General features: G+C 40.4%; 1 protein-coding gene across 7 annotated transcripts in view; it reads left to right on the forward strand.

Annotated features, from left to right (window-relative positions):
* The window catches only part of CPE (carboxypeptidase E), a 92,994-nt gene extending 67,211 nt beyond the window's left edge, over positions 1–25,783 (forward strand). For 3 of the 7 annotated variants that reach the window (XM_039540254.1, XM_039540256.1, XM_039540261.1), the window contains exons 2-9: positions 2,285–2,481; positions 5,468–5,635; positions 6,730–6,847; positions 9,348–9,530; positions 16,935–17,074; positions 18,642–18,741; positions 21,018–21,136; positions 22,936–25,783. In XM_039540254.1, coding sequence (XP_039396188.1) covers positions 2,285–2,481; positions 5,468–5,635; positions 6,730–6,847; positions 9,348–9,530; positions 16,935–17,074; positions 18,642–18,741; positions 21,018–21,136; positions 22,936–23,034 — 1,124 coding nt within the window. In that variant the 3' untranslated portion in view covers positions 23,035–25,783. Of the gene's footprint in view, positions 1–455; positions 664–1,150; positions 1,245–2,284; positions 2,482–5,467; positions 5,636–6,729; positions 6,848–9,347; positions 9,531–16,934; positions 17,075–18,641; positions 18,742–21,017; positions 21,137–22,935 lie in introns of those variants that run through there. The other 4 variants (XM_039540260.1, XM_039540258.1, XM_039540257.1 and 1 more) reach the window with 4 other exon arrangements.

Here is a 25,783-nt window from a genome sequence, read left to right on the forward strand (position 1 = left end):
ATCAAATTTGAATTGACAGTGTCTTTTCACAAAAACATGATGTTCTATGAAGGATTATAAATTGTAGTAGCCGTATTCAGAAAGGGAGCAGCAGATACCTCTACTGGCTCTTAAAGGATTTCTGGACAGACAGACATGTGGTGCCTTAAAACACTGACAAGTCACTACCTTTTCCTGCCTGAAATTATAGGGAAAATAATTCTGATTCCAGCAGGTAAATTGCATGTTCATGTGCTTAATGTGAATGAGCTCTAAAGTTGAAATACTCAAGTGTAATATTGAGTAAACTGCAAGGGTATGAACGTTGGTTTATTATCATGTCACATAGAAAAGCACATTGGTAAATGAAGTTTTAGCATATGCGCAATGTGCCTGAGGTGACATGTGATCAGGATTCATCACTGAATCTGGTCTGCTGGTTGGATCATTGTGACATCGGCGGTAACTCAGCCAGTCATCACTCCCTCCCTCCAGTTCATTAGCATTCTTCAATCCCATTGCTTGAAATGATTCAGCAAATGAAACTGCAGGTCAGGACTGAGGCGCTTTGAAGGAGTTCAGGACAGGAATAACAGGCTGCTTCAGATCAGTTGCTATATAGGTGGAGTAGGAAAGAGAATAGAGATTTGCACTGTGGCCCCCTCCACACTATGCCTGGTTCAGGCAAGATCATTTACCTTTGCCTACTCAAAACTGTTTTAGTTCATCTAACCATACCCACTTAGTGCTATAGGCAGAGATTCCTCTGCCTGCAGCACTAAATGGGCATGTTAAGGGGAGACATGACCCAGGCAGGCAGAAGGGTTAGGGTTAAAGGTTAGGATTATTGGAGTGAGTGAGTGATGATTGGCTACATTGCCTCTGATATCACTGTGCTACTGCTCATGCTCCTCTGCTTGAAGCACCAAATGGACACTGTCAAGAGGAATGTTATTGATAGAAAACTGATAAAGCATTGAAGAGAAGAAGAGGAGTTGGTTTTAGAGGGTTTAACAAGAACGTTTGGGTTTAGTGGTAGTAACCTGTAAAATTGCTACAGGTTCAGGGATAAAGTTTTTCTAAATCTTTGATCATTTTTGCTGCTGTCCTTTGGATTCTCTCCAGTTTGTCCACATCTTTCCTAAAGTGTGATGCCCAACACTGGACACAATACTCCAGCTGGAGCCTCACCAGGGCCAAACAGAGTGGGATAATTACCTCCTGTGTCTTACATATGACACACCAGTTAATAGAGATCAGATCAGGGATTCAAAATTAGATATTCAAAGCATATCATTGAAAGACTCCATGATCAGATGAGAGCAGTTATAATGGAATAAAAGTTAAATATTCATATCTAGAGATGGACACAGATAAAAAGAAAATTAACCCCCCAATCCTGCAAACACTTAGGAATATGCATACCTTTAGCACAAGAGTCCCCTTGATTTCTGTTAGAATTCTCATATGCTTAAAGTTAAACATGTGCCTGAACATTTGCAGGATCAGGGTCCAAGATATTACCTTCAAAATAATAAATGCATATAAATTCTTCATGTCTCTAGGGACCACAAACTCTCTCCTGCACATTCCTCTTGTATCTAAAGCTACAATGATAATGACCAATACGCATAATTTGGGAAGATTGGAGTTTTTATTTAATTAAGGAAAAAATACAGATTCTACTCATCAAGGTACTGCACTAAGTCTATAAGTCTGAAGTGAATGTCCCAGGCAGTTGTTAAATAGGACTTTCAGACCACTAGGAGCAGTACCTATTCATTGGAAGGGTTATAAAAAATATAATTCCACTTTAAAATATTTGCAAGTAGTGGGTGTTTTATCCTAGCCCTAAAATGACATTAACAATTAAAAGATTAATTTAGCAATACTTTTCCTTTCTTGAAAAGTGAATTTATTCTTTATAAACAATAAATGTGTGAGCTACATTTGGATTATATCAGTCACGCAATGTAAATGCAGAGATGCACCATTAATATTAATGGTGTATTTACACTGGTATACTGGATCAGAATTTGGCGTCTTTTCTCAACTCTTAGATAAACTCCTGAATAAGGATTACTTTATTTAATTCGCTGGATTGTTTTGAAAATCTAAATTCACTGTCCTGAAGGAAATTTTCAATCTCTCTCTCTTAGATCTTCAGGGACAAAGGGTGGGGACATAGAACTGTAATAATAGTGTTAGAAACAGCTGTAATATGGACCTGATCCACACTTTGTCCATAGGCTTTGGTGAATATTCTTTGCATCTGTCTAAGGAATGTTTCTTCTTTGTGTTGCAGGGGAGCCTGAATTTAAATATATCGGGAATATGCATGGGAATGAAGCTGTTGGAAGGGAGCTGCTTATTTTCTTAGCTCAGTACCTATGTAATGAATACCAGAAGGGAAACGAGACCATTATCAACTTGATCCACAGCACACGCATCCATATCATGCCATCCTTAAATCCAGATGGGTTTGAGAAGGCAGCATCCCAGGTTTGTAAGCCAACGTATATAAGAATTGTAATCACTATCTGTATCTACCTCCGACTCAGTGAAAAACACCACTAATATAACAAGCTCAGAAATATATGATGTTTCACTGCAATGACTTTTGATTAGTCCAGCTGAAACACTATTTTTAATAGTAAAATACATTGTAACTGGCCTCTTTAATAAGGCATATGATACAGCTAGGCAAATACTGCAAAAAATTGTCTCCAAATATTCCTTTTAGTTTAACTAATTCGCTGTATTTATGACCTTTCTGTTGTCACATTTCATAAATATTCTATCAAATAAATTCACTGACCGGAATGTTTTCCCTCCAAACAGCAAATGGTAATGGAATATTGCAAAATATTGGTGGAAGAGTAAGTGTTTAAGTAATAATTAAGAGCAAGGCCGGCTCCAGGCACCAGCCAAGGAAGCAGGTGCCTGGGGCAGCCAATAGAAAGGGGAGGCAGTGCGTCCATTGTTGGGGCGGCACATCCGGGTCTGCTGTGGTAATTCGGAGGCGGGCCCTTCCTCTTTGGTGGCACTTTGGTGGCAGCCCAATCGCTCCGCTTCAGTCTTTGGCGGCAATTTGATGGCAAGTCCTTCACTCCCTCTCTTCCTCTTCAGCAGCAGCTCAGTCGGGTTTTTCTTTTTTTCTTTCTTCGCCGCTTGGGGCAGCAAAAAAGCTGGAGCCAGCCCTGATTAAGAGTATTCTCTGGAAACCTGATTCTAAGAATTACATCCAGCCAATCAGGGAACAGAAACCTGTTATGTGACTTATATGTCTCATAAAACTGCTTTAATTTCAACTATCAAAGACTCTGAACAAGCGTCTGCTAAACCAACTACTGACCAAGAATTATTCAGCAAATTTAGGATAATGAATACAGTCAAGAAAATTGTGATCTTATCATGCAGATCTAAAATTGTATTAATGGATTACTCATCCACCATTCTGCACTTAGGCACACTTGTAATTTTACTCCAATGAATATACCCATTGAAATGAATGGGACTACTGACATGCTTAAAGTTAAATATCCGAAGAAGTGTTTTCAGGATTGGGGCTTCAGTGTATGGTCACTATTAAGAAGTATAATTGCACCTTTAATAAATACGTGATCATTATTATGATTTATAATATAAAATATCAAATAGCTATAGTTTAGGTCGCTAACAAAATATATTTTCATTAGACTTTGAGTACATTAAATTGTAAAGATTACTACTATAGTAATTTTGAAGTTTACCACATGAACGCTTATATATTATTAAATAAGCAAGATTCTGTTTCTTAAAATATTGTTAAACTCATGGAAATGAAACAGTTGTGTTTGAATCAGTTACCATCACTATTTCCAAAAAAAATTCAGTATTAGCACTCCCTCTAGTGGCAGCAATGTGGAATCTCTATTTCCCACAAATTACCAGCTGGTGGCCGTACGTCCTACTCAAGTTAAATCAGATTTTGTAAAACTTTGATTTAAAATGGGAAAGAACCTCTTTCCTGCCTTCAGAAGGAAACTGGTCTTTACATGTACTGCTTTTAGTGTTACTTGAATTTTATTTGTATAGTGCTACAGTATACAGAGCTTTATGGCAGGTTTGATACACCCTGCAAATTAAACCAAAACAATATCTTTGCCATGAATTTTCCATTAGCTAAAGTTATAATGAGAGAGAATACAAATAATCATCAGAGAGTAGTTATGTACACTGTCACTGGTTGGCTTCAGGGAATAGATATGGTTTTTTAATGCAAATTGAAGCATCATAGCCAAATCTGGAAGTTCTTGCTAATGCAAAACTCACGTTGTTCCTGATCCCTGAGAAATTCTGAACAGCTGCGACTCTCCTCTGGATGAGGAACATTGACTTTCATAGGAGTTTGTCCGCATAAGAACTTCAGTATTTGATCTTTTAGAAATAATGTGACCTGAAGCATGATAATACAAATCTGAACTTTCTGCCATGCAAGGCTGCCTTTCCTAAGAGAATTTGCCTTTAACCTCAGCTTTAAGCTATTAACACTCACTGATCTGCAATAATCCAACTCTAGGGTCAAATCCCAAAGTCTTCTCACAGTGCAAATGCACATAAAACACTGTTGACTTCAGTGGGAGTTTTGCCTTAGTAAGTGATGACTAAAGGCTTTGGTCCAGGGTGCAAATTTATTTTAGGTTTGTGCTGATTCTTTCTGCATAACATTTCAAAGATACAGCCTTCCCTGTCCATCATACAGCTAAAGCTCTCATCCAAGCTGTCATCATCTTGTGTCTCAGTTACTGCAACATCCGGCTCTCGGCCTTGGCAAATGCAATCTTGCCCTGCTCATATCCATTCAGAATCCTGCTCCTTAGATCATTTTCCTAGCCCATATCACCCCTCTTTTTGAATCTCTCCACTGGCCTCTCCCTTCCCTGTCACATCAAATATAAGTTGCTAGTATTCACTTTCCAGGCACTTCATAGTCAATCCCACCCTATCTATCATCTCTCTTTCACTATCCACCTGTTGCTGCTTTCTGATTTGCCGATGATACTGACCTTCACCATCACGAGCACTTTCATGCCTTCTTCCATGCTGCCCCTCACATCTGGAAGGTGGTCCCCTTAAATATCCACAAAACTACCTTCAACTCCTTCATCAAAACTCTCCTTTGCTATGATGTCTACAAAAACCATGGCAATGGTTAGGCTGCTGTTGTGCAAAGACCACTGCCTGTCACCTATATTGTCTCGTTTACTTGTACTCCTCCGTCTTTATCCATGTGTTGTCTCTTTCTGATAATTAGATTGTAAGCCCTTTGGGGAAGGATCTTTTTGTTCTGTTTTGTACAGTGCCTAGTACAGTGTAGTCCTGGGCTAGGACTGGGGCCCCTGTGTGCTACAGTAATACAAATAATAATATTAATACATATGTGTTGGTCTGTACAGATGGCCTGAATTACTTTTGTTTTCGCTTTCTGTTCCCTCTTCCCTTTCAGCCTGGTGAACTCAAAGACTGGTTTGTTGGCCGAAGTAATGCTCAAGGAATAGACCTGAACCGTAATTTCCCTGACCTGGATAGAATAGTTTACGTTAATGAGAGAGAAGGTGGCCCAAACAATCACCTACTGAAAAACATGAGGAAAGCTGTGGACCAGAATCCTAAGGTAAATAATGTCGTGTACTTTCCACCAAATCATTGAGTGTGTTTCATCCTTTTCCATAGAGAGCTCTCTTGCTGGCTCTTACATCAAGAAGCCTATGTTTTTAAATAAATAAGACAAAGTTCTGGACTTGGACTATTTTGTTACTTAAACTAATCTATTTTGTGGTCTTAAATCTGTCAGCTCCTAGTGCACCATTAATTTCCTTCTATTGAACGTTTCATAAACTGGATTCCTCCTTTTTTGTAGCAAGTCTTCTTTGGTCCATTCTGTTATTTCACAGTCACTCTCCTTAACTCCAACCTTAATTTTTTAAAAACCAGAGATTATGAAGTCATCCTTGACTTTGTCTCCTACATTTCCTTTGTCGATCAGACAGCCCTGGTATTGTCATCTGTGGAACACTGCCAGAATTCACTTATACATTGATCTTCCCTGTTGGAAACTCAGTTCTTGTTTATGTACCCATATTCTTAAATATATATGGGGTTTAACACATCTGGAGGGGTTTTGCCTACTTCTGATCTTCACATGCAGAATGCTTCAGGAACTACTCCTGGTACACTGACGTACACTGTTAGGTGGCTATGGCTCTAAAAGCCAGCTTTTGATTACAGATTTTGACAACCTGTTGATGAAAAGTGGCTACCAGCTCATCACAGGTTTAATTTTACTATCTATCCATTGTACAGCATAGACTGTACAGTGGACGTCACTGAAATCAACATTTATTTTTTCATGGCTTTCAAAATTACCACAATATTTGCAATATTTCCTGTGCTATGTGTAGCAGGGTAAAGTCAAACACTGAAATGCAATAAATATAGAGTCTAATTCTGATCTAATTTACACCTTTTTCTTTTGATGTGAATTCACCAAAGTCAATGGAGCTACTCCAGACTGACATCTGTACAAGGGCCTAATGTCAATCAGCTGCCTTGAAGCCAGTTGCAAGATTCTCATTGACTTAGATGGATTGGGCCAGAAGTGTGATCAGAATCAAGCCTGTAACTTGTATTTAAAAGGCATTAGACTGCTGGGTATGTTACTACATGGACTATCAAGGTTAATTGCTGAAAATATCTGTTTTATTATAGCTTGCTCCTGAAACTAAAAGTATCATTCACTGGATTATGGATATTCCCTTTGTCCTCTCAGCCAACCTTCATGGAGGAGACCTTGTTGCAAACTATCCATATGATGAAACGCGCAGTGGTGTGTATTATACATTAGCTTCATATGTTCAAAGACACAAATAGGATGTAGACATGCTATCCTTCCATGGCTGCTAACTAAGATTCACTTTCCAAATCATAGAAGTGTAGGACTGTAAGGGACCTCAATAGGTCATCTACACTCATGGCAGGACTAAGTATTATCTAGACCATTCCTGACAGGTGTTTGTCTAAACCCCCGCAGTGACAGAGATTCCACAGCCTCTGTAGGCAATTTGTTCCAGTGTTTAACTGGAAGTTTTTCCTAATGTCCAACCTAAACCTCCTTTGCTGCAATTTAAACCCATTGCTTCTTGTCCTATCATCAGAGGTTAACGAGAACACTTTTTTCACCTTCCTCATTAAAACAACCTTTTATGTACTTGAAAATTGTTATGTCCCCCCTCAATCTCCTCTTTAGACTAAACAAACCCATTGTTTTCAATATTTCCTCATAGGTCATGTTTTCTAGACCTTTAATCATTTTTGTTGCTCTTCTCTGGACTTTCTCCAATTTGTCCACATCTTTCCTGAAATGTGCCCAGAACTGGACACAATATTCTATCTGAGGCCTAATCAGCTAGGAGTGGAGTGGAAATACCACGCAACTGTATAGTAATGACCCATTCAAATAGAATATTCATTAATTAATTATATTTATTGGTTCAAAGATAGTTAACATGTAATCTTTCATGCTAGTTTTTGAAGATACATTTTCTACAGTTATAAGGGCCTGATTTCAGTGGGGTTACTTGGCATATAATTGGTATAACACAGTGGAGAATCAGGTTTAGAAAATTTTATCCATTTGCACTATAATTTTAGTGCAAACCTATAATGATGAATTAATTGAGAAGATCCTGAAACAGTTACCTTACATCAGCAAACTTTTACAGTTGTGCCCCCACCTTACCATTAATGGAATCTGTCCTTGCCCCGCCCACTACTGCATAGCCAAGGCTTCCTTAGCCGTGGAGCATAGGCTGAAGATGAAGCTGGGGGCAGAAATGGGGATGGGGGAGCAGCTGGATCTAGAGGGGGAGCTGGTCTGGGGGCAGAAAGGGAATGAGGGCAGAGCCAGGCTGGGAGTTGAGCAGGGGGGTGGAATGGAACTGGGACTGGGGGGCAGAGGTGGTCTGGGGAGAGTGAATGAGGGCATAGCTTGACTGGGGGCAGAGTGGAGCTCAGACTGGGGTTGGAGCTAGTCGGGGCAGAGCAGGACTGTGGGGTGAACAGGGTTAGGGGACGAGCAAGGGTGGGGACGAAGCTGGTCTGGGACTGGAGGGGGGGCTGGAAACATGGCACTCCCTCCCTGTCTCCCGTGAAGCCTGGCCCCAGCTCCGCTACAGAGTGCGCCTCCCCAAACATTCTTAAGGGGGCGTGCCCCACAGTTTGGGGACCATTGCCCTACATTATATCCTTTTTAGTCATACACCAGATTTTCCTAATCAGGGAGAGGGGAATGGGTTTTGAGGGTCTGGACACCTGTCAGTGAAGAAATGGTAGTTAAATATTGAGTCATGAGTCTAGGAACTTCCCAAGCAAAGTGACTTAGATGGTATAAAAGCAAAAGCAGCTTGGGTGATATCCTGCCTCTGCTGAAGTCAATGGGACTTTTACCATTAACTGTTGTGGAGCCAGGATTTCACCCTTTCTGTCCACGATGACTCGCCATGTCATCCTCATCATCTGTCTGAAGTATAGTCCACATATTTGGTAATTACCACATGACAATGAACCAGTGGTTATATGTACAATAGCTGACATGTAAGCAGAGGCTGTTTATTTATGGCTTGCAAACATTAGTGACATTCTTAGTTGAAAGAGTTCTTTATGATGTCAAGATTTAACTATTGGTACTTTAATAAATGCAGTCATGGAAGTGACGTGTATGTTAGTGAAAATAACTGTATTGCAGTTTCTCCTTCACTAGCACTGCTTCGCAATATGTAGTCTGTTATAAAATGGTTCACTCTGCAGCAGAATCATTTTACCAGTTTGCACATAGTATTGTTGTTTTATTTCTTCAACCACTAACATGTGCACAGGCTTAAAACGAATAACCATCTGATCTTATTTGTAACCCTTGTCCTTCTTCAACTCATTTTCTCCCTATTGTTTGATACTCTCACTCATCATATCATTTAATATTAGATTGTAAACTCTTTAGGGAAAGACTTTTTTTTGTTTCTTTGGTCTGTAAAATGCCTAGCACAATTTGGGGGTGTTTGGTACTGTAAAATTAATAACATTAATATTAATACAGGTATATAAATAATGAATATTAATATTGATATGAATATTTTAAATAGCAATACAGATCGTATTAACATTTGAAGTAATAGAATTATTATTAAATATTAATTTTATTTTGCTATATGTGCTCTGGGTACTTTACAGAAAAGTAAAAGAGACAGTCCCTGCCCTAATGAGTTAATAATCCAGTAGTCCTAGTCTGTATGACTAACCTGCTAATCCATGTGTCTGACTTTTTATTCTAGGTAGCACTCATGAATACAGCTCCTGCCCTGATGATGCGATTTTTCAAAGCTTAGCTCGGGGCTATTCATCTTTTAATCCAGCCATGTCTGATCCAAACAGACCACCATGTCGTAAGAACGATGACGACAGTAGTTTTGTAGATGGAACAACCAACGGTGGTGCTTGGTACAGTGTTCCTGGAGGTCAGTGCCACTTCATGGTACAGTACAGATTCAGTTGCTTTTGAGGATGGTCAGTAATTGTGGTTACTTTAAAAATCAGATATTCAGTGACAAATTAATAGAACAAAATTGCTGGTGTAACACAAGCTGAATCTCAGGTGGATCCTTAGGGAATATTTTCTTAACTACTGGAGCCGCAAAACTCCCATGAAGCAAATGGGAGGTAAGCATGGAACTCCTTATGTGCTCAGCTCAGAACATACACAAAGTGAAAAGGGAATCTGACCAGGATGCCTGTTAAAATGTTATCTTTCACCCTACACACCCAGCAGACTCAGAATGTTTAAGCAATTCAGTTCTGAGACAACTGCAATTAAGCCATTTTCTATAGTTAGAGAGCAATTAAAAATGTGTCTTTTTTTCACAAAAAGTTACAAAAACTGTTTTATCTCCAGGTTTGTAACAGATAATTCAGAGAATAAATGTTAAAAAATAATGGATGTATAAACCATTGAAATATTGATTTTTATACATGCACAGTAGAAAAATGCCCACTAAACACAGTTACACTATTGCTTATGGGAGTATGGAGTAATTTATCACTACTGACGATCTAAGAGAAAAAAAGAAAGATACCTGGTAAGGGATGGCAGACTGCTGACCGCTATTCACTGTGGGCCCAATCTTGAAAGGTGCAGAGTGCCTTCTAGGAGGTGTTTAGGGCCCTATTCTATGCCACTGTAGACAACGGAAGTTTTGCCATCAGTTTCAATGGGAGCCCAATCAGGGCCTTAGATTCCTGCATCCGTTTCTCATTTCTTGCCTCCTCCCTATCAGTGGATCTTCAGACTCAATCAGAGCTCTCTGCAGGGTCCAATGGAGGTGGGAGGTGTGATGGGCTGGATCACAGAAACCCCCTTGGGGCTACCAACTGATGTGTCAAGACTACTTCTGCCCCTGCCTTCCCTGCCAGCTTGGGACTCCAGAACCCTGCCTGGTTGTGCCAGACAGACTTGCTGGCTACAAACACAGACTCAGGTCTGAACCACATCCCACAAGCTGCAGGCTTAACTGAAAGCAGCTTAAGAAGTGTTCCTGTCTCTAACACTCAGATGCCCAACTCCCAATGGGATCCAAACCCCAAATAAATCCATTTTACCCTGTATAAAGCTTATACAGGGTAAACTCATAAATTGTTTGCCCTCTATAACACTGATAGAGAGAGATGCACAGCTGTTTGCCCCTCCCCCCGGTATTAATACATACTCTGGGTTAATTAATAAGTAAAAAGTGATTGTGTTAAATACTTGGAACCACTTAAATCCTACTTCTTGTAATAACAGACAGAGCAAAATAAAATAAAACACGCAAGCCTAAGCCTAATACAGTAAGAAACTGAACACAGATAAAATCTCACCCTCAGTGATGTTCCAATAAGCCTCTTTTACAGACAAGCCTCCTTCTAGTTTGGGTCTAGCAATCACTCACACCCCTGTGATTACTGTCCTTTGTTCCAGTTTCTTTCAGGTATCCTTTGGGGGGTGGAGAGACTATCTCTTGAACCAGCTGAAGACAAAATGGAGGGGTCTTCCAATGGCTTAAATAGATTTTCTCTTGTGGGTGGAGACTCCCTCCTCTCTCCTATGCAAAATCCAGCTCCAAGATGGAGTTTTGGAGTCACATGTCCATGCATGACTCAGAACTTGCCGGTAGCAGCCATGGTTCACATGCTACCTTGAATGTCCTCAAATAGACTTCTTTTGTGGATTGGAGCCTTCCAAGATCCATTGTCTGTTAAGTGTTTCTTGATTGGGCACTTAACTTGCAAATTGCTTTCTAAAGAAGCTTCCCAAATGCCTTACTAAGGTTACTTAAAATCAAACAAGTACACAGCCAATATTCATAACTTTGAATACAAAAATGATACATGCACACAAATAGGATTAATAGATTCAGTAGATCATAACCTTTACAGAGATGTGTTATGTGGCATATGTAGCATAAAACATATTCCGGTTATGTCATATATACATTCATAAGCATATTTCCATAAAGCATTATGGGATGCAACGTGGTAGAGGTCATTGACCCCCTTTACTATGTGGGGAAAGAAATAGTTCCACTCGAAGGCCTCAGGGGCATGAATTAGACTTTAATTTTAACTCAATTCTTTGCTCCGACAAAACTCCTATTTAAGTCAATGGAAGCTTGAGCTGGTTGGAAAAATTCCAGTGAAACTTCTTTGGTCAGAATTTGCCAATTTATTGAAATATTTGGCAGAGAGGGTTCAATTTTGATTAAGTTCCTCTGGAAACCTGCCTAGTTATCTGCCAGATTGTCTGCCCAGCTCTCTGGCAATTCCAGGGTCTGCAGCTCCAGGGCAGCCCTCCTGCAGGTTCCAAATGATTCCATCCACATTAGACATGCTGAAGCCCAGGACTGCGCAGGACTTTGCAATTGCAGCTCTGGGCTGCTGTGAGCTGGGTGGGGTCCAGGCACCTGAACTTAGAATAGGGAACATGTCTGTCATACACTCACAATGCCCCCACTGCTGGGTTTAGGAAGTATAGAAGAGGAAGCTGCCTGGTTTGAATGTGGAGGGGACAACAGCTAGATTTTCAGAGGTGGCAAAACAGATTGGGAGGATCCACCAGGGAGTGTGAAAACTGGAGACTGGTGGGGTGTGCAGAGAGGAAGGAAGAGGGAAATGCATATGGAGTTGGGGTTGGGGAAGACTGACTGACTTGCTGGTCAGGAATATTAGGGCAGGGAACCAGAAGCAAGGGAGAGATGGGGCTGCCTAGGTAAGGAGATTGGGAAGGGGACTAGGATCCAAGGGGAAGAGTAGGACTGACTGGGCAAAGAGACTGGAACTGGGAGCCAGGGAAGGAAATGGGGGATGAAGACTGGGAGCCAATCGATGGGGGAGACTGAGATTAGATGAAGGATGAAAATAGCAGGCTAGTTAGGAGGAGTCTGGGGTCCCTTACACAAATCTCCTTCATTGCAAATCCTGATTCATTTTGAGTGTATTGAATAAGGAGTGGCCCTATGGAAAAAATGTGTGATCTTGCAATTAAAGATTGTATCATAATACATACACATAAAGGGGCTGAATTAAGTTTACAGAGGGAACCTTAATTCTGGCATTTCCAAAATTTTTGAGTGCTTGACTCTGCCATCTTAATAATATTCTCTAAAAGTAGTTTGTCTGTGTAGTATCGATATACAGTATAATATAGGCAAGAGCAAGAGATAATAGCAAGTCATTCCCAAGCATAAGCCTCCTATGGCAGTTATTCACTTATTACAGTTTAATGCTGTAATATGTACAATACACAGGGCCGGCTCCAGACCCCAGCGCGCCAAGCAGGCGCGTGGGGCGGCATTGTCCCGGCAGGGCGGCATTTGGCTCCGGCGGACCTTCCGCAGTCATGCCTGCGGGAGGTCCACCGGAGCCCCGGGAGGAGCGAACCTGCCGCAGGCATGACTGCGGAGGGTCCCCTCTTCCCGCGGCTCCGCTTGAGCTCCCGCAGGCATGACTGCGGCGGGTGTGCTGGTCCCGCGGCTCGGACGGAGCTCCCGCAGGCATGACTGCGGATGCTCCACCAGAGCCGGGACCAGCGCACCCGCCGCAGACACTTCTGCCCCGGCCGCGGGACTGGGGAAGGGCGGCGCAGTGCGCCGCTCTGCTTGAGGCGTTGTAATTTCTAGAGCCGCCCCTGACAATACAGTACTCCAAGAAGCCCTGCAAGGGCACTTGATCAGCTGAGTCTGATCAGATTCTTGTGTCAGCATAAAAATAGCATCTCAAAGCAGCTTAACTTGCTCTGTAATTAGTCTATTGTTTAAGTGTCTTTTTATTCTCAGGCACGGTATAAGTCGTGCCTGGCACTTTGTCAGTTCATTGCTGACATAAATCACATTTCATGTTGCCTATTGCTGAATCAAAGCCGAGGACATTTTATTTTGGGTTTTACCATGAGGCAGGTCGTATGCTCATGCTCTGCATATCACCCCCAAAGCTTTAGTTTGTACCATCCTAAGAATGAATACTCTGATGTACTTTGTCTTCATATACTACCCATACATGTTAATAAAGTATTATACTAGTTCATATATTAACTAGTAACGCAGAGGTACGTGGGAGTTGCAGATGCTCAGCAGTTCTGAGGATTTGGCCCCAACATAATATTTATATTTTAAAATGGAAGAAAATTTGTTTTGTCCAGATTCTAAACTCATTTATTCCAACGTAAATCCTGTGAAACTCCCTTAACTACAAGGGAGTGGAATAAAAGAACAGAGGGACATTCAACTCACTTGGTTCCCTAGAAAATCCCCACTCTGAATCAGCAATGAGGGATGTGAATCAAAGTTATAAGTGATAGTCTGAAGTTTGCAAGCATCAAAAACCATTCCCAGTAATGACTCATTAATGTACATTATAGTAAAAGGTGAAGCCTGTCCCCCATGCACAGACCCTCCTAATATCCCCTCTTTTCCAAGAGGGTGAGAGGTCATGGCTAGGGGCTGGAGTGATACAGGACAGCTGGCATAGGAGAGGACATTTCCTCTCCAGAATTTCAGTTACTGTATGCACCATCTCAAAGATCTTTTATTATTCACTTTTTTATTTTTAGGTGTCTTTCTCTCTCTCTCTCTGTGGTGAGTAGGATGGAACGGGGATGGAATGATCAGTCAGCTATGGTGAAAGAGGCTTTGGGAGGGAATGGTTAAGGGGCAGTTTGTTTAAAAGTGTAACTAGAAAGATGTGTACCTGGATAAGGCACTTGACTGGGACTGAGGAGACCTTGGTTCAGTTCCTGACTATGCCACAGATATCCTGTGTGACCTTGGGCAAGTCATAGAATATCAGGGTTGGAAGGGACCTCAGGAGGTCATCTAGTCCAACCCCCTGCTCAAAACAGGACCAACCCCAACTAAATCACCCCAGTCAGGGCTTTGTCAAGCCAGGCCTTAAACACCTCTAAGGATGGAGATTCCACCACCTCCCTAGGTAACCCATTCCAGTGCTTCACCACCCTCCTAGTGAAATAGTGTTTCCTAACATCCAACCTAAACCTCCCCCACTGCAGCTTGAGACCATTGCTCCTTGTTCTGTCATCTGCCACTACTGAGAACAGCCTAGCTCCATCCTCTATGGAACCCCCCTTCAAGAGGTTGAAGGCTGCTATCAAATCCCCCCTCGCTCTTCTCTTCTGCAGACTAAATAACCCCAGTTCCGTCAGCCTCTCCTCGTAAGTCATGTAGTCTCTCTCTGTCAACTCCCCATCTGTAAAATAGGGATGACAATACTTTCTCCCACATTCTCCCTTTCTCTCGATCGTAAGCTTTCTGGGGCAGGGATTGTCTCTTTCTGTCTGTACTGCACATAACATGAGCAGCTCAAATCTTACTTGGGCCTTTAGGTGCAACCTCAGTACAAATAAAGGAGGACACTTCAGTTGAAAAGTGGCAGATTCAAAACTGTATGAAAGAAAAGGCTTTCACACAACACACAGCTAGTCTGTGTAACTCATTAGCACAGCCTGGTAGAGTATGGCAATTCCTATGTGTGTATGAGTTTTGAATTATACGAGTCCATTTGCTCAGATACCTTTGCAGTACCTGGGCCACAGCTGAGAGCTTTGGGTAAAAAACAAACAACCTTCCCCCCCTATTTTTTTAAACAATAAAAACAGAGAAATTGTACAGCAGATATTTTCTGTTGTGTCCAAATGGTCTCTAATGTAATCATGGGAAGATAAATTGGACTTTGGAATAAATGAAGGTTTTGCCTAGCTATTAGAAGCTATAGAAGTAAGCTACAAACAAGTCATGAAATTTGAAAGTTATAGCTTGCCAGGTAACATGAATTCAGGCACATTGCATGTATTGGACCAGATTCTCTACTGTGCCCACCATGAAGGGGCAGGATGGCATCAGGAAGCTGACTGCAGTTCCCTGATTCTGAGGCCAGTTTTGAGATCCCAGTCATGGGAATTTAGAGCAGCCTGGGGACTACTGTAATTGCCCTTTGACAATAATCCATATGGGGATTGCCAAGGTATACTGTACTTCAGCCAGGCTTCTTCCTGCCCTACGCTGAAAACTACAAGGAGGCGGCATAGGAATTGGCTATACAAATCCTGTGCTTTCTGGGAACTCCCCCACAATGGGTGAATCCTCATCCGAGGAAACATGACTGGCTTCTACGCCTCTTTGTGCTGCCTGAGTGGTGCAGAGAAGGTGGAGTGAGTGTGTGTCACAGAAACTGGTTCAGTGAATATAATGACTCATTGAGGTCAGGCAGATGAACATATACATGCATAGCTAATCAAAAATACTGTACATTTTTAAATTCTCCTAATTAAAGTTGCATTAACAATGTTTTTCATTTATCATTTTCAAGTCTATTTCCCATTTCTTTTACTCTGGTGCTGAGTTTGAAAGAAACAAAAACAAACCAAGAAAAATAAATGCTCTAGCTGATTGGAAATTATAGGCCTCCTTTCCCCATTCTCCCACCCCAGCTGAAAATTTCAATGAAAATGAAAACATTTCATTTTGGGGATGAGGGTTGTTTGTTTGCAGAAAATCATAGAAAAAATTTCCCGTGGAAAGTAGACCCTAAAAATTGTGATGAAAAACCATTTTTTTTGCTGAAAAGCAAAATTTTGACCAGCCCTAATAAATACCTCTTTCAAAGTATTTATGTGATGTTTTATTTGCCTTGTCATTAGCTGTCATTCACAGGCTTACAGTGCACATAATGGTCAGTTTCTTTTTTCATCTGGAAATAATTGAACCACACTGGAAATTGTTTTTAGTTCCTAAGGAAGAAAAAAAGGGCTTTCCATGCCAAATGTCCCATAGGAATATGCAGGCCAGATGCACGGTCAGATTTGGTACAATCATTACATGCAGTCATGACTGCCAAGAAATTCAGTGTTTTCTGTGAAATGAGCATTTTTAGTGAACTCCCTTTCCCCCCCCCTGAGAACAGTATATTGGGTCTGATTCACCTCTCCCTCATTCTGGTTTAAACTCCAGTAACTTCAGTGGAATTGCGCTAGATCAGTGGTTCTCAACCTATTTACCATTGTGTGCCATGTATACAGCTCTCTGTTATGTGGGCTGCATACACACAATATATATACTACCCATATGGCCCAAGGATGTCACATGGGCCGCAGCCATGTGCTGATTGGGCCGCAAGTTGAGAACCACTGCTCTAGATTTACACCAGTGGGAGAGGAGAATCTGGCCCATTGTGTTTAATGCAGATTTTTCCTAATTCCCCATAGCATTTCATAAATCCCTCCTTGCCAAGAGTTCCACTTTCCACACTGGACACTGTCAGTACATCTTACCTCAGAGCAATGCAAACAGTGTCAACATACCTCTCTGCTGATATTGCAGGAATGCAGGATTTCAATTACCTCAGCAGCAACTGCTTTGAAATCACAGTGGAGCTCAGCTGTGAAAAATTCCCATCAGAGGAAACTCTGAAGAGCTACTGGGAGGACAACAAGAACTCACTTGTCAATTATATTGAGCAGGTAAATGGTCAAAATAGAGTTTTCTGTAGAGTAATGCAACTAAACAGAAACTGCCAACCGTGTTAATCTGATTATATGCTGTAATTATGATTACTCCACACACATCCATGGGGTAAACCCAGAACTAATAGGTTGTTAAAAATTCAAACCCATCTGGATCTAGATCTGATTTTTGGTTGATATGCTATAGTTAACAAGTATATGCCTGTGATTATGATGAGAAAATTAGCTTGTTAGTACAGCTGTTGAAGAATGGGACACATTTATTCTTGAATAATTTATTTATGAAAAAAATGCCAAAGTTTGCCAGATCAAATATTTGCAATGAATAAATCACAGCGTTTTGCCTGTTAGTTTTATGTGGGATGAAGAGGCAGTATATTTGCACGACAGAATTTCACCCTTTTGCTACAGGATCCCCCAGTTAACTGTTTAAAAAAAAGCTTCAGCTTTGCACATGGGTTAATTTTAATTAAAATATGGCCTGACAAGGAATTTTCAGAACTGTAGATACCATGACACCTTAAATTGCCTGCTTCTATTGAACTGTTGGCTAGATCACCAAAGTTCAGTTGCTCTCATCTGGTAGAGGATTTTACTCACCTTCTGGACTTTCCTATATGATACTTACTGGCCAGATTCTCAGCTATGGCTGAGGAGAGTGCAGTGTTACCCAGTAGAGGTTACATGGCCTTTCTGCTCTCCTGTACTATGTGCCAGGCTAATCCTTTGTCATAAATTAGAGCTGTCTAAAGGCTGTTCTTGTCTAAATTATACCAGCTGCTAATGGTGCCTAAACAACAGCTGAAGATCAACAGAGTGTAGAGAAGCCTCAGTTGCATACCCTATCCCTGTCTGTACCTGTTGCACCTGGTAGTAGCTCTGCTTGCTAAATGCCCTATACTGGCTGGTGATGCTGGTTTTAGAGCCACAGTCCAATGGTATTGCAACACAAAATGGCCACATCATACCAGAGGACCCAGGGTACAGTCTCTAAATGAGGATTCATGCTCCATTGACGTTAATGTGAGTTTTACCATTAACTACAATAGGAGCGTGATTGGATCTTGTGGGCTCAGTACTCCAAGGGCTGATTGCCTCATGTAAACAAGCTGGTTTCATTGGGAGTCAGGGCTGCTCACACCTCATCTTAAGTTCTTAACGCCTTGCAGGATCAGACCAAAAATTCTTATATTTGAGAAAACTTAACAGCCTGTGGGAAAGATGTTTATCAGGCTGTCTCCCAACACCTTTCATTGAGTGTGAGAATATTCAACAACAAAAGGATTCAAGGGAATGCATACTTCCCTTCATGGTTCGCTGCACATTTGTGATGAATGCTGCACAGCAAAAAACAAATTAGTCATATCAACAGCTGAACTCCGTTGGCTCATCACTTTGTAATATTCCAGTGTGAGGTTCAGAAATTATCCTTGCTGCTTATTTTCAGCATGTAGCTATGGGGTGGATAACATGCAGTCTTAGATATTTTACTGACTAAAACAGCTGTCTTTTCCTTTAGAAAAAAAGCATAAGTAATTTCCCATGTATCTCTGGCTTTTTTCAGATACATCGGGGAGTGAAAGGATTTGTTAGAGATCTTCAGGGAAACCCAATTGCAAATGCTACCATTTCTGTGGAGGGAATAAACCATGACATTACATCAGGTGGGTATCACACCTTAGGTAATTAACTAAGGAGGAGTGCTAGAATGTATTGCTATGCCTCTGTAGCATGCAACCAGGAGTCACAGCATCTCCGATCTAATCGGAGATCAGTAGCTAAGTGTGCTCAGGCTGCATCAGTAATTAGATGGGAGATATCCTGGGGTTAGGAAGAAGTTTTCCTGGTGGGCAGGATATTTCATATTTGCTATCTGCAGAATTTCTTGCACCTTTCTTTGAAGGTGATGATAGTGGCTGCAGTTGGAGACTGGTTTGGACTACAATCACTGGTCTGATCCAGTGAGCCAATACTTTTAGTCCTAATCCCACATGCTATATGAAGTCTTATTGGTGACTCAGTAGGTGACACCTTTCTCTCTGAGAATATGTCTAGACTGTAATCACGGGATGTAATTGTAGCTCCGGCTGACATCTCCAAGCTAGCTGGTGTGGCTTCACTGCTCTGGGATATGAGCTAGCAAGATTAAAACTTGTTTAGATACATCAATTTGAACTACAAACACACCAGTGACAGTTCCACAGTGACTTGGGTGTATGTCCAGACTATGTTCTTGAGCAATGTACTTTTGGAAGTGCTATGTTAAGGATGAAACCTAAAACTCTGCTCCAAATCCCTTGTGATCATTAAAGTTCCCATTGTACTTTTTGCAGGATTAGGAGTGTTAACCCCTAATCTCCTTGCCAAATTCCAGTTTGGGTAATTGCTTTCTGCCTAGATGAGCTCCTTGCTGCTTCAGTGAGATGGTGTACTTTTTCATTTCCTGTTCTAAACATGCTGTTTAGTAGTGTTGTACCTTTTCATCTTTGCTGAATCTTACCCTAGAGATAGATTCAGAGGTAGTTTCACGTTGACACTGTGTGAAGTGTTACCTATACATTCATTGTTTAAAATGACAAACAGCATTTTTTTTGGTGCAAAGTGCTAATTAAATAAATACATTTCCCATATTTTGTGGACTATTGTATGCTACAGTCATTTCCCTGGCACTGAATCCCACTATTCCACTGAATTGTATTTCATGGGATTACCACCCAGTCCGAGTAGCATTTCCCTTTGTGATGTGCCCACATGTTACAGGCAAAGTGGACAGCAGTGCCACCAACCAGAAGTGAGCTGCATAGGGATTGAGAGAAGGAAAGAAGCCGGGGTGGGGGGAAGAGAGAGAGGATTATGTCCTCCAGTTGAAAGGTCAAAATGCAATATCAAAAGATTTAGAAATAAAGTGGTCAAAAGTCAGGAAATCTCAAAAGTGAATGGTGAACCTTAATTCTGCTCCTTTGTGTATGTTTTAACATACAGTCTTGTTACAGTGCCAGCTAATGTAATAGATCATATTTTTTCACAGAGTCTGTCTTTTTAAAGAAAAAATCTGGAGAGCACTTTAGTTTGATGCCTCCTGAAGCTTTCTCAATAGAACTTTCACCAACTCTGATTATACTGACACTGTCCATTTTATTTATGAACAATTCTATAATATTCCCCTCTAGGCATGGAAGTTTTTTAAAAAAGTGCTGGTGTGGTTGCAGAATTGCTCAGCAAGCATTTAGGAAAATGGCAGTGATTTCAAGTGGCATTGTTGAGTTCCCTTCCAAAGGTTCTTCTAAACTCTGTAGTATGAAGGGATGGAGAATTCTTGTCAAAGTGACTTTTGTAAACTCTGAAGTACTACACTATAAACAATGCCCAGTGGGCCTCATTATCCACCCATTGGTGTAAAACTGGTGTAATGGAGTAAACGGTTAGTCCTACTGTGCAGCTTTGGGATTGTGCTTTTTTTTATTTTTTCCTTCATTGGTTCACTGTAAGGAAAGATTACGTAGAATACTCTGGTCCCTCCCTTCACTTATTGGTCAGCATGAGAAAAATGATGCTTCTCTCACCTGGCTATATAATCTCTAGTATTCTAATCTTGATGGATGGGGATTTATGTCCTTAACTCTCACACATGTTGATGGGTGGCAAACTATATACATTAAAAAGATACTATATACCTAAAGAGATTCCTTATTACAGGGTGACAGTTCTCAGATTACCTATTTCCACAAGAGCTGTATCAGTAGTGAAGGGTGATTTATATTTGTTGAAAACTACTTTTTATAAATAAAAATTGGCTCTCAGCATTGCATAATTGCCTGGATATTGAAATCCAGGCTGGTATTTCTGGGATTATATTGTAATGGCATTTACAGCCCATCTTTTTTAGCCTGGGATAATGTGTTTCATTTCTTCAAGTTCAATGTTTTTCTTTTTTTTTCAGCCAATGATGGTGATTACTGGAGATTGCTTACACCAGGAAACTACAAACTTACAGCCTCAGCACCAGGCTATCTAGCAATAACTAAAAAAGTGGCTGTTCCCTTTAGCCCTGCCATTGGGGTAAGTTCTTCCTCATTGGTTGGTTTGTCTCTCCTTATGTAAAAAGAATAGTGAAGTATTGTTATTTATATTATATGTATATTCATATAGTTCATAAAAAACTGAAGTCTAAAGCAAAACCCTAGCTGATTTTCATTCATAACTCTATATACTCAAACCTCATCAGTTTAGAAAATGGGTTTGATATCTAGTCAGACTGCACACTTTCTTTCTAATGCTTGTTGGCTTCCACCAAGCAAGAGCAGTGTTGTTTAAAGGTGTCTCATTTCTTTTGCTACTGGTCTTGCCTCCAAGCAGGAAACATGTAGCTGGGTAAAAATTACACACACACACAGATGGACATTGGCATGTTAGTTTAGATTTGATGTTTATTATTAGATTATCTGTTAGGTTCAGTCCCTCGGGGGCACCTGGCATTGGCCACTGTCAATAGACAGGATACTGGGCTGGATGGACTTTTGGTCTGACCTAGTATGGCCATTCTTATGTTCTTTTGGCAACTGAATATTCAGTTAAGGTGAAAATCTCCTTAACCCCTGTGCAGAGGGCCAGCACTAGAACACTTACACCACTTAAGTCCTACTTTTGGGTTTATTTGGCCCTTCAGTGGGACTTAAGTAATGTATGGGTTTTGGTTTGACCCTCTGCACAAAGGTAAATTTTCCCCTTAAAAACTAAAGTAGGACAAACCTATGTAACTCTGTAGAAGATGCATCAGGGAAGATTTTAGATCAGAGCCTCTCTTTAAAATTATTTCTGGTAGACAATAAACAGCGAGTCAACCTAATATGACACCATTTATTAGGACATACTACAGCACATTGTAGCAGGGTTGCTGTTTACTGAGTGTCCTCTCATGGCCCAAGGTTTCTTGCTACCAATGCCCCTCCCCCTTTTCAGGACCCCTTAATAACTCACAGTTGATAAGTAATTAAAACATTCCCCTCCAGCCCCAACCTGAGTCTAGTCAGCCTCCTATAGGTAGGGATACCCCACCCCTTCTTCACAGATCTAACTCCAATTCAAAGTCTTTTAGGCTGTATTTGGCAGAAGCTTTGCTTTCTCTGGCTTCCTGGGCCCCACATCCTTCTCCCAGTCAGGGTGTCCAGTAGGAGCTGGGCCCAGTACTCTGAGGCTTCACCTGGCTAAAATTCAGCCTTCTGGTCTGGCTTCTAGGCCCAAACCATTCTCTCACTCTAATAGGAGCCACCATAGCACTCTCAAGGTCTTCCTACAGAAGCCTGTCACACTCACTGCAGTCTCTACAGTTTTCAAGACTTTATTACTTCCTCCTGCTGCTCTTTTTAGGGCAATCACCTACTCTCTCCCAGGTGTCTGCTTTTGTAATCAGTCTTGGCTAGCTCCAGTCCTCAGTGGGCGAGTCACCCTATTACATACCTAAAATAATGTGTTGTATGCGAGAAGGAACTCTGTGGTGGCATAAGGTAGCATATGTGTTGCTCTGCCATGCAGCAGACAACTACCTGAATTCTGATCTTGGTGTTTTTCTCCCTGTAGTGGTAGGTGGTGGGCAAAGCCACAATGGTAATTCATATCATTGCATGCTAAAGGAGTTTGGTGCCCAGCTGTCATTGAATTTCAGTAAAAGTTGGGCACCTAACTCCTTTAGGCTCTTTTGAAAAACCCAGCCTAAAATGAGGGAACTTCCCCCAATAAATATTTGTTCTCCTATAATTCCTTTCAGTTAATTAATCCAAACATGGACTTCCCTTCCCTGCCCTACATTCCCTGCAGCGTGTGTTTAAAAAGTCACCTTTTGGATTGTTTCTCTGACCTAGGTTGATTTTGAGCTGGAGTCATTGTCTGAAAGAAAAGAAGAAGAGAAAGAAGAGTTGATGGAGTGGTGGAAGATGATGTCAGAAACTTTAAATTTCTAAACGAAGTCTTTGAATTCGCAGCTTTTAATCTATTATGTGTTGACTTAGTATAATGTGCTGTGGACAGACCCTATATTTTAGATCTTGTGCAGTTCACAATATTTAACTTTGATTTTTTTTCAGTAATCTTTTGATTAGTACCAGCACTACTTAAAAAATGACTAGGCTACTAACTAGACAAATACAAATTATTAATTTTTATTTCATACTGCTATAGAAAATTCACTCTCCTACATATACGATACACAAAAAAGAGTGAATGTCTCAGCAGCCTAAGTGGAAATACAATCTTCTATGTGTAATTTGCAAGTCCAGAATTTGTAGGTTAACTCTGGATTTAAGAATACCCATAATTCTTAGTCAGTTTCAGATACTGCCAGAAATGTCTGGCAATGTATATGAGCAGAAGATGTTCTGTATTGGGTTATAATGAATGTAGTTGAAAAGGTGTACAATAACAGTTTGGTGTTGTAAGTAATGTTTTACAAGAATTAAAATCCAGTATAAAGTTCTATAAAATTTGGTGGTGGAAGCTATTTAAACAAATAAGAAACAAACGTATAGCTTCATTTTAGTAATGTGGAAGGAACTTGTATAAGTATTTTTACTGAAGACCCAATATTAATAACAGGGGATAATGTAACTTTATCCCTTAATCTGTTACTGATACTCCAAGGTTGGATTTGAGGCTTTTTGGTCACTCACTAACCAAATTAAAATTCTGAATTGCAAAAGAAGAAATGCTGCAAAATGTGCATTTTGTTAATATGCTTCTTGTGCTTGTAGGGTGTTCCCGTGAGGAAAAGGTTCAGTGTTTCAGCTGATATATAACCACTAGACACCCAGTTATGGAAGAACTGACAAAGGTTTCAGTGTGGTTTGGATGAGCAGCCAAAAGTTCCAGTGCTCATCCAAAGCCATCTGACCCTCTTCAATTTACAAAATGGGTTGGAAATCTACTAAGGACAGGCATTCCTTTTAGTGCTCAATGGTCTGAGCCAGGCAGTAGTAGTGTTGTTTGAAACTCTTGTTTGTTCTGCTGCTGGTCTTGTCTAAATCTAGGAGAAACACAGGCGGGTAAAAGTGAAATATATATGTATACTAAAATTTTACCAAAATATTTTACAAGGAAAAAATATACATTTCAGTTCTGGAAAAAATTTTGGACCTCCAATTTATTTTTAATTATCTGAACCAGTTTGTTTCATTATTTAGTCCATGAAAAATGAAACTTTCAGGTGTCTAAATGTAAAAGTATAAACATAGACTACCAGATCCTCAGCTGGTGTAAACTGACATGGTTACATTGAAATCAATGGAACTATGCCACTTTATACCAGCTAGGATCTGACTGAAAGTTTAGAGTGTATTGCTGTGTGTCATTTAATTTAGGATCAGGTGTTTGACTTTTTTCCCCCAACGAGTAATGGAACAGAAGAAATAGAATATTGTATCATCCTCTCTCAAATAAATCTGTAGTTTTATTAGCCTGCATTTTCAGTCAATGGGGGTTGTAGGATTGAAAATTAGATCATCAGTGCCCAGTCTTGCTCCCATTGAAGTCAATGTGAAAACTACCATTTACTTCATGTGTTCAGGAAGAAGCCCTAACTTGATCTGCTTAAGATTCTAGCTTGACATTCACAGCAAATTGTGTCCTTGGACTTCCTGCATTTCTTAAACAAACATAGCTCTTTAACTTTTAAAATAAAATGCCCAAGATACTGCATATGTTCCTATACTGAACACTAATGAAAATGAATAACCTGATTCTTGTTGAACCAAAAAATGACTGTGTAACATGTAGATCATTGCTACAGTAAAGCAGTAGACACTGGACTACAAATCCCAAGGGAACTCTTCTAGTAAGAATCATGCTGAAGAACCTTTGTAACAAACACACAAAAAAAGACATCGATGCACAGACATTTTGGTAAAAAAAAAAAAAAGTAACCTTCACCTCCCACCCCAGTGTGTGTAAAAAGTCGAGGAGACACAGACACAAACACCTACTACATAGCTTAAAATGTAGAGACATTAAATACAAACCCACTTGTCTGTATGATTATATGTTTGAAACTACTGATCTGGGTTCAGATAAAATGGGCAAAATAAAAAAAAGGTATGAATTAAAACAAAGGAGTGCTAGCATTTGGCAATGGCTACAAAGTTGCTTTCAGCCTGTAAATTCTTGTAATAAGGCAAGTGTACATTTGTACAAAATACAACATAAAACAGCATAATGTTAGGCCAGAAGGTGTTGTTATATGGTGCAACTCCTATCATGTAGCCAATTTTTCTGCATAGGGAATTCTGTGGTATAGTGCAGACATTACATCAAACTGAACCTCATAATGTATTTTTAAGCCTTGCTTGTATTCCATGCATGCCATTATCTGGTCTATTGTTTTATGCATTTGTAAATGAAATGTAATGTCCCCATAGCTATCATTGTTTTACTTCAGATGTTTGCTTGCTATTAGTTGTACTGAAACAGGCTGAAGTAATTAAATATTACAGCACCAGAACCACTGCCACTGTTCTTACTGTATGTAAAAATGCTTAAGAACAGTATAATCAGGAGTGTCAATAAATAGTTTATGTAGCTTCTCTAGCTGAACTGATCTGTGCTGTAGGATTGTGTACGTTGCAATGGAAGATTAAAAGTGTGTTACGTGATGCAGAGTTCTTTGGTTGAAAAAGGCACATACTGTACTCTTGTACAATAAATAGACGGGTCTGTTTAAAA

This window comes from Mauremys reevesii, linkage group 5 (assembly GCF_016161935.1).
Source record: "Mauremys reevesii isolate NIE-2019 linkage group 5, ASM1616193v1, whole genome shotgun sequence".
NCBI classification, from domain to species: Eukaryota; Metazoa; Chordata; order Testudines; family Geoemydidae; genus Mauremys; species Mauremys reevesii.